Source organism: Berghia stephanieae, chromosome 9 (assembly GCF_034508935.2).
Source record: "Berghia stephanieae isolate SIO BIC M18660-M18661 chromosome 9, UCSD_Bste_1.3, whole genome shotgun sequence".
NCBI classification, from domain to species: Eukaryota; Metazoa; Mollusca; class Gastropoda; order Nudibranchia; family Aeolidiidae; genus Berghia; species Berghia stephanieae.
This window is the reverse complement of record NC_088368.1, coordinates 33,560,386-33,570,385: the sequence shown is the minus strand read 5'-3', so window position 1 is coordinate 33,570,385 and position 10,000 is coordinate 33,560,386. Positions and strand designations below refer to the sequence as shown.

Here is a 10,000-nt window from a genome sequence, read left to right as displayed (position 1 = left end):
ACGCACAATGTAGCTTCTTCCCTTTAGATAGCAATATCTCGATAATTCCATGTAGAATAAAATGGCAATCTGCTGTGCTCCTTCCCTTTCTAAATCCATATTGAACCTCGTTTAACACATTCTCTCCCTCCACCCATACATTTAGTCTTTCATTCATCACTCTTGTAAACAGTTTTCCTATACAACTCATTATTGTTATCCCTCTATAATTGTTCACATCTCTTTCATCTCCCTTTTTAAAAATCGGCACAATTCTACCCTGACTCCATATCAAGGGGAAATATTCCAATTCCAGTATCTTATTGAAAATCGATAAAATCAGTAATTTGATTTCTGAAGTTGCATTAATAATAAATTCATTTAACATATTATCCACTCCAGTAGCTTTGCCGCGTTTAAGAGCCTTAATTGCTTTGTGTAGTTCCCCCATCTCGATTGGCTTATCTAAAATGTCTATATCTATAATATTCCTTCCCACATCCCTTTCTACCTCTGCAATCTCCGCCCTACCCATCTCCCCAACCCCTGATTCTTTATTAGCTAAAGTTTTAAAATGGTCGTAGAAGTTTATATCTGGCAGCTCTCTTCGTGATACTGAATTTCTTTTTATTTCCTTCCAAAAGTTCTGGGGTTCATGCTTACTTAAATATGAAACCTCAACCTTTATAGACTGATTAATTCAATTTAGTGACCACAGGTCATTGTTGATGGCTATCGTTACATATTAGTAAAAAGTATGTACAACCTATAGATAGTATGCAGATGACGTCACTCAGGCCTTTGTTGTTATTGTTTTTGCCATCCGCGTTTGTGAGTTGTTCTCACTAAACTGTATTAACCAGACTATAAACGTTCATGGTTACACAGAGTTTGTGTGTTGGTCCGTTATACTTCCGGATGGCAATGTTGTGAACTCCTTGGCCAAGGGCATTCTATCTATAAAGGTGTGTTTACACGCGAAAGCGTGAATGTGTAGATGTGTGTATGGATGCGTGGGTTTGAGAGAGAGAGAGAGAGAGAGAGAGAGAGAGAGAGCATGTGTGTGTGTGTGTGTGTGTTTGTGTGTGTGTTAATGTGTATCTTTGCTTTTGCCGTTTTATTACATCAATATAATCATTCGTTGATCTGTCTTTTATAATTTATAAATAGTATTGTCCTGATGTGTATGGTGTAATAATATTGTGATATCTGTATTATAGATACAAATGGGGAGGAGGTGGCGGGGGGTGGTGGGGGGGGGGGGGGGGGGAATGTTTAGCGAGGTGCTGATGTATATTAGATATGCAAGAAGAGGAGACAGGATGGGCGAAATATCTCATGCAGTTTTATCATAATATATCGATTATCGTGTGTTATTGCATGCCTCATGTCCGGGGTTCGTAATGTAGTCGAAACATAATCTTTGATCAAGTCTCGACTGGCAAATCAATGCTATTAATAAATATGTGTCTCATCGTATCAAAGCGGTATCGCGTGTCGGGAAGAACAGGTGTGGAAAATTGAATTTATAGACTCAAACATGACACTTTGGGTTAGTTTCCATTCGTTAATCCTTTTCTGAATGTTCGAATGGTTTCTATTTTTAAACAAATATTATTGTTCATGGCCGATGTTAATAATAATAATAATAATAATAAATGGCATTTATATAGCGCTTTACCCCGTTGTCACAGGCTCTAAGCGCTTTACAGTGATATAAAACAAAACATATTACAGTGAGACAAGTGTGAAGGAAACGTGATACGAATTCAATTTAACAACAACAAAATATGAAAATAATATTGCAACATTATGACGTAAAAAGATAAAACTTTAAGCGAGATTTGAACGTTGTCAACGAATCCGAGCATCTCACGTGTGACGGGAGAGAGTTCCAAAAATGGGGGGCCGAAAATTGAAAGACTGTTCACCTATTTTACGCAATGGCTTAGGTTTGACAAGGATTGATTGGTCATTGCTTGACCTCAAGTTTCTATTGGGGACATATATGTTTAGAAGGTCTTTAATATAGGAGGGACTGTTCGTGCTTAGGGATTTGTAGACAACAGTACAAATCTTATAGGCAACTCTTTTTTCAACAGGAAGCCAATGTAACTCACGGAGAAGAAGAGTTGCTGACGGGTATTTTTTGTTATTGCGTACAATGAGCCTGGCTGCGTTATTTTGAGCAACCTGAAGTTTGCTAATTTTGTCTTTAGTTAAATTCGCCCAAAGGGAGTTACAATAGTCCAATTTAGATAAAACCAAGGAATTAATTAAAAGTTCTGTTATATGCTTCGGTATTAAATTACGAATTTTGCTTATTTTTTTCATTTCTATGTACATAGATTGTATGGTGTTATTCACGTGGCTTGTCATGGAAAGATCTTTATCAATGATGACGCCAAGGTTTTTTGCTTTATTTGAAAATTCTATTGTGCTATTTCCGAGAGTAATTAGTGATTTATTTGCCTGTTTAAGGATACTCGGTCTTCCACACATTAAAATCTCAGTTTTACTATCATTTAATTTTAACTTATTGTGGTACATCCAAGATTTAATCTCATTAAAACAGCTCGTAATTCGTAGTATTAAGAACTGTAAATTACTAAGGGGTGCTGAATCATATATTTGCGTATCATCTGCATAAAAATGAATGTTATTACAGAGAGTCGCATTGGTGACTTAATCTATAGATAGAATGCGCTTGGCTAAGAAGCTCATAACATTGCCATCCAGAAGTATAACGGACCAACACACAAAAATGTGTGTATCCATGAACGTTTATAGTCAGGTTAATACAGTTCAGTGAGCATTACTCATAAACGCGGATGGCAAAAAAAAAACAATAACAAAGACCTGAGTGACGTCATCTTCGAACTATCTATACAATGTGGAAATTTGGTCACATATCGCCAGCGCGTGGAAAACCATGGATATGCTATATTTACATTATGTGGATTTTCATAATGACATTTCAAAAACTGTACTTCCTCTCCGATATCAATAATTAATGGTTTCGGGAACTCCAAATGTAACTTTTCTTAGCGAGTAAAGTAAAACCAGTATTAAAATGGATTGTAAACGTCCAAGTTGTTGTTTTCATACAACAAGATGATTATAGTATGATGATTTCATCGTCGTATCTTTAAGCTACAAATCCAGCAATAATAATGATCGATGTAACCCAATTGAATCATAATATTGCGTAGATAACGCTGTAGGTGTTATACGCTCTGATTTGCATTGTTGGGCGTTTATATTTAGGTCGTAGTCGTGTTATATTGAGTGAGATGATCTCTCATTTGTCTTTAATGTTTCATTCATCTTGTTTTATTGGCAATGAGATTCTCGTATTTAATGTTTCATTCATCTTGTTTTGTTAACAAAGGGATTCATATTTGATGTTACATTCATCGTGTTTTGTTGACAAAGAGATTCGTGTTTGATGTTACATTCATCGTGTTTTGTTAACAAAGGGATTCGTGTTTAATGCTTCATTCATCGTGTTTTGTTGACAAAGGGGACACCCAAACCGTCCGCATTATCTGTCTTCGTTAATTCGATTAAATTGAAGCGTCCATTTCATTTGACTATTGAGATTTATGAAGGGAATGTTTACCGGTCAAAAGAAAGAATTAAAAGGTGATTAGTCATTACGTGCATGTCAAATAAGTCATGATGACTTCCTGGTCCAAAATGCAAAACATGGCGTGAAAATCACCTTTGCCCACACTTCTCGGGACAACTTCATTTTTTATTATCAATGGTCCATGATCACGTGTTTTTTTCTGATCGCCCTCGACGATATTTGAATTGCGGCTATGAAGTCTTCTGGTATGACACTCGCCTTCAGATTGGAAGTTCCAGGGTTCGCGTCCCGCTCTGAGCTGTGCATAGTGGAGTCCTTGACAAAAGCCTCTTTACTTACATTCTCTCACCCTACTCAGGTGTAAAATGATAATCTGACCATTAACAGCGTTGTCTCTTTCGAAAAGATGTAGTATCGCCGAGCAGGCGTCATGTCTCGTCCTACATGTTTTAGTGTTGTTGTTGGCTAGGAACCCGCTGTAAAGGCGCTTTGAGAACGTTTCGTGAATATTACTCTATATACAAGATTTAGAGTTTTAAATGCTCTTGTTTTAATTGAAAATTTCGTGGGGTTTTTTATGTTCGTTTTCCCCTATAGTTCCAAGCAGTGCGCCCGTTTTTTTAAAGAAGAATATACGATTCTTACACTCTTGCCCTGTGGAATTCTGAACGTGTTCTCAACCGCTGCAGGAGCTTGCGATTGCGCGCTGGCAACAAAGTTCGAATTCCAAAACGCAAGAGTGTAAGAAATCATTTATTCTACCCTTCAATCGATTCCTATTTCGTCATCTTTGAACAAACATAGTTGGTTGTTTATAAACAATTACGTGAATGAAATCGACCCCTCTCTGATCATGGTTATTGTTTTTATACCGCCGGATGGGGGACTAATTATCACACGATTTTCTGTGTAGTTTTCTATGTTTACCAATCACTGGCAATGTTTACATTATGACGTCTGTCCGAGAGGAGTGGTTATCTAGGTGTATATTATGGGCGTGGTTTAACACTGTTGGAATGGATGATAATAATAATAATAGATTTGTGTTGGCTTGAGAGTATTTCCTATACATCGATGAGTCCAAAACCATTTATTTGGGTTAGATTCGAACGCAATTATGGCCTTGATTTAACATTTGTGTAGATAGAATGCGCTTGGCCAAGGAGTTCACAACATTGCCATCCGGAAGTATAACGGACCAACACACAAACTCTGTGTAATCATGAACTTTTATAGTCTGGTTAATACAGTTTAGTGAGAACAACTCACAAACGCGGATGGCAAAAACAATAACAAAGGCCTGAGTGACGTCATCTTCGAACTATCTATACTTGAGAAAGTTTCCGTTGGTTTGAGAGCATTTCCATTACACCATTGAGCCCAAAATAATTTTGGTTTGCAAACCTACAAATAAGTACACATTTAATATTATGTCTTTGCTTCGTACCCAAAAGGTATCGAGTTTGAATACCGCTTCGGTGTGTGGCTTAGAGCAAGTCACCTCGCCTTCGCTCAATTTGTGGCGCTGCACTGCAGCTGATGCCTTAGTTATTCCAGTCTTCCCTTGGAATTTCCCATATGGGATGAAGAAATCTAATTTATTATATTGTTTGTTTGTTTTTCTGGAATAGTCATTTTTTTTCTATGAATAATGAGCTCGACCTCTCTCATACAAGGTAAACACACAGTTTGTTATGTTAGTTGTCTAAACAAATTATATAGAGAGACGATCAATAGAGATGAACATAATATACACAGAGAGAAAGAGAGAGAGAGAGAGAGAGAGAGGGAGAGAGAGAGAGAGAGGGGGGGGCGGCAAAATCAGAGGAAGAGAGTGAAGTGACTAGGTACAGATAGAGAAAACCGACATATAGTATGCTAGCAAACTTGAGGCTCTCTACAATAATATGTAATTTAGTAGCGGTAACCACTTAGAATACCAATGTCATATAGCCTGATAAGTAATGTAAAGATTTGCTCTCTCTCTCTCTCTCTCTCTCTCTCTCTCTCTCTCTCACACACACACACACACACACATACACACACACACTCTCTCTCTCGTCTCTACCCCCCCCCCTCTCTCTCTCTCTCTCTCTCTCTCTCTCTTTCTCTCTCTCTCTCTCTCTCCTGCCTAACTACCTATTTTTCTATCTATATATCTATCTATCCATCTATCTACCTATCTATCTCTACATATTTGTCTATCCTTATACATGTAAAATTATACATAATAATTTGCAAGCAGGCAAATTTGTAGATAGGTAGATAGGTAGGGAAGTATGCACGAGAAAAAAATTATGTCCCTCACCAGGTTGCCCACTCATGACTCTTTTTGTTACAAAGACTAGTCAAGAAACTTACTCACTTTACACATAATATCGTCAGCTTTTTACAAGTCAGTTTGTGAACAGCACAATATCCGAAAAAAATGAATGTTCTCAAATAGAGAGAGTGAGAGAAAGAGAGAGAGAGAGAGAGAGAGAGAGAGAGAGAGAGAAAGAGAAAGGGGGAGAGAGATAGGGAGAGAGAGAGAGGGGGGAGAGAGGGACAGAGAGAGAGAGAGAGAGAGAGAGAGAGAGAGAGAGTAATTAGGACATAATAATATGGCTGTAATATGGCCCATCATTTGACCTGCTCTTATCCCTTTCATTCCTTATCTTTGTCGGCATCTTAACATTAAGGTACCCTGTCCTTACCTACACACCGAATGTCAAATGGCTTCCATTTATATATGGAATGCGGTTGACGTCACACTCCTGTCATCTTTACCTTGTCAATGCCAGTCTGAGAGATGATCAATTCTAACCACATTCAATCCAAAAAAGTTACCAACGCCTCAACGAGGTATGAATATATCAGTTTCAAAAAAGAATAAAATATTAAATATAGAACGTTTTTGGCTCAAAACCCCTCTTCAGCCAACAACAAAAACGATAAAAACATGAATCAAATATATATACTCGAAAGCCAGATTGACGACATAAAAATATTGAGTTCGTCCTCTGTCAATATTTCTCTGTCCTTTTAGTTGGACAGTCTTTGATTTCATTACTTTGTATACTGTTCCAAATGCTGCATTTGGTTGTCCAATTTTGGTTGTTATTTTCCTTGTTTATGCTACCATCTCCTATGATGTTACTTCCTAACTATCTATGTAAAATCTTCAGCGTGCTCGATCTTCTCTCCCGACACAATTATTTCTAGCATCATCCCGCTTGTTGTCATTGTCTCACATTTCTTTGCATTAAATCTGAATCCAAGTTAAGCTGAACAACCTTTGTAATGAACTTGTGGTCTGATGTAGGTTGTTTCTTGTATCTTCGATAAGGATAGTTTCCTCGCAAAATCTAAATCACTTGATTTACAGATGCCACTGACTAAAACCTAAAAAACAAAACAAATGTGAATAGTGAGTTGTAATCAATAGTTCAACCTAGAATACTACTTAAGATGACTTCCCATATTGGGCAGGGAGGCACTTACTGTGTCTTCTACCACCCTGTATCTGTTTTCCAACATGCTTTCGGTCTTTGTCTTGGAAAGAGATTTCTTGGTTTTGTCCTGGTCCTGGCCGGATACTCTGGCTGAGAGGGAAGCAGCCAAATGTATAGTTAGTTTTGAGAGATGATATTTTTTTCCTTGTGAATCATCTCTGTTCTGTACTGTTTTATGGTTAGTTTACGTAATTTGAGTGTATTCCTCTTAGTGGGATCCTGTGCTTGTGTCTGGATGAGCCTTTTAGGTGATCTCAAACTAAGTACTTTGATAGTGTGCTCTTGGAATTTACATCTGTTTCCTATTTGAACCAATTCCCCTTTGTCTTACCTTTTCTTGGGTGCTTTAATGGTAATTCTAGAACATTTTACTATCCCATTTTCTTCCTTATTACTGGCGCTGATATGACCTTTATGTGTTGCAAGCGCCGTAAAACCCTTAAAAATAAAAAACAAGATAACTCACTTTTTACTTCCTTTTAGTGAGTGTCGCCTGATTGTGTGACTTGATTTTAGGAATGTGCCAGACAAGATAGATGGAAACGAAAGCTATTGTCAAATTAAGTCAACAAACTAGTTAACCGACACGATATAAACGAAGTTTACTGTAATTCTACAACCACTTATCTCGGGTTGTGTTTAGCATTGTCGTCAATTCCAGGAAGGTTAATCTGTTAAGTAAAGTTATATTTTCTCAAACTTTTTAAAAATATATAATTTTACCCATTGTGGTCAATTTAAACAGAATCATTTGTGAGTGAATGTAAATAGTTCTGGGTTGTTGTTTTGTTTTTTTTTGGTGAAAGATAATGTTATTCCCGTGTTAATAAGTATGACCATTCGTTTCAAAATAACATCATTATTACTGTGATTTAGTATTGTAATCTTGTGGTCTGATGTAGGTTGTTTCTTGTGTCTTCGATAAGGATAGTTTCCTCGCAAAATCTAAATCACTTGATTTACAGATGCCACTGACTAAAACCTAAAAAACAAAACAAATGTTAATATGTTATTATAATATTGCACTGAAATGCATGTGACCTAGGAAAGAATGTTGCATGCAATGGACTTTAAATCTAACTGTCATTGTGTGTCACGTGCCATTTTTCTCCTTTTTGTTATCCAAAGTAGCTGAAGTGACTTAAAAGTTCCATACGCTTCGCTCGATGTGTACTTATTTGCAGGTCTTATAATCCAAATTGTTATGGTCTCATTGTTGTAATGGAAATGCTCTCATACGAACGCAAAATAGTATCCATTTCAAGAAAGCTTTAAAAAACAGGCCCATAATTGCGTCTGAGTTTCAGACCTGCAAAATTTTATTTTTGTACTCACTGTTCAGTAAGTTAGAATATTTGAATAGTAGTAAGATGGGCCTACGTCTTTCGAGTGTAATTAGATCTATTATACTTTGAACATTTGGTTGCACTGTTTCAATGGTGCTTTACATACAGCACATTTTGTTCAGATCAACACATCGCGGACTATTAATGAATGATGACAGAAAAGATCGTGGTGATGATGATGATGATGATGATGATGATGATGATGATGATGATGATGATGATGATGATGAATATTATGGCTATTCGTGAAGCATCAAGTGTCGATGTTTTCAAATCAAAGCTTAAACATTACTTTTTTAAAGTATCTGTCAATGTTTCACTTTTATTTGATAAAGATGTTTGGTTTCTTTGTTTTTTTTTAGTAATTACTAATTACTGTGTGTATATGTGTGTATGTGTGTGTGTGAGTGTGTGTGTGAGTGTGTGTGTTTGTGTGCATGTCAGTGATATTTTAAATTGTCATTCTTGTAACTGTGAAGCGCATGGATTATGACCTAGTCATGGTTATGCGCTATACAAGTAATATATATATATATATATATATATATATATATATATATATATATATATATATATATATATATTATTATTATATTATTATTATTATTATTATTATTATTATTATTATTATTATTATTATTATTATTATTATTATTATTATTATATTATTATCATTATCATTATTATTATCATTATTATTATTAATGACATGAATATTATTTTGATGATTATAAGGAGGAAGAGGAGGAGGAGGAGGAGGAGGATCAGGAGGGGGTAGTAGTAGTAGGAGGAGGAGTAGGGGGCGGAGAAACAACAACGATAACAGCAACAACAAAAACATTTGGGAAGATAAAAAGGGTATAACAAGGAAGTTAATTTCCACGTATTCCCCCACAACACATCTCGAGCTTTGTTATTCGTTTAATTTATGGGGAGGGGGGGGTGGGGGGGGGGGGGTTGGACATTTTTCCTACATCATTATTTTCTACTAACACTTTGTAGGTTTTAAATCGACAGGTTCGTAAGTTAATTTCGAAACGTTTCCCTTGTGTTTCCCAATCGTCTCTTCATTGTAAATATATTGTGTCGGCGTGAATCTGGTGGTTAGAATATCATGTTTAGGTTTAATTCGTATAGAAGGAACGAAGATGACGTCACACAGCTCATTATTATTGTTTTTACACAGCCATTTTATAGGTTAGTTCTTACCTTATAATATATATAGAATCCTTTACGTTCATGGTTCTTACTGACTTTTAATATATCAGTCAAGACTATAAACGTTCAACGTTACACAGTGTTTTGTGCGCTGGTACGTTACATCCGCCTGGCGGATGTTGTATTTTACCTAAAATCATAGTATCAATTAGAAACTGAGGTTTAAATTGATGCTATGCGTTTAGGAAAAATGCTCACAACATCCGCCATCGGGTATGACGTACCAAGACTCAAAAAACTATGTCTCACCTTGAACGTTTATTATCTGATTGATATGATTTAGTGAGAACTAAACACCAAAATATCTAGCTGTCTATAAACTATAACAAGGAGCTGCGTGACGTTAACTTCGTTCTTTCTATGTCAACCAT

The 10,000-nt window shown here is 36.3% G+C and overlaps 2 protein-coding genes across 7 annotated transcripts in view; both read left to right on the top strand.

Annotated features, from left to right (window-relative positions):
• LOC144980094 (uncharacterized) overlaps positions 1 to 10,000 on the top strand; it is a 344,852-nt gene that overhangs the window by 178,673 nt on the left and 156,179 nt on the right. The window lies entirely within an intron of this gene.
• The window catches only part of LOC144980089 (lysosomal thioesterase PPT2-like), a 36,872-nt gene that overhangs the window by 6,430 nt on the left and 20,442 nt on the right, over positions 1 to 10,000 (top strand). Inside the window, exon 1 of one of the 5 annotated variants that reach the window (XM_078927586.1) lies at positions 3,306 to 3,624. The exons of 1 other annotated variant lie outside the window; for it this stretch is intronic. Coding sequence is in view for 1 of the 4 variants with exons in the window: in XM_078927584.1 (XP_078783710.1) it covers positions 9,526 to 9,608 (83 nt within the window). In the remaining 3 variants the exon portion in view is untranslated. Of the gene's footprint in view, positions 1 to 3,305; positions 3,625 to 7,715; positions 7,819 to 9,373; positions 9,429 to 9,490; positions 9,609 to 10,000 lie in introns of those variants that run through there. 3 more of the 5 variants (XM_078927587.1, XM_078927588.1, XM_078927584.1) reach the window with 3 other exon arrangements.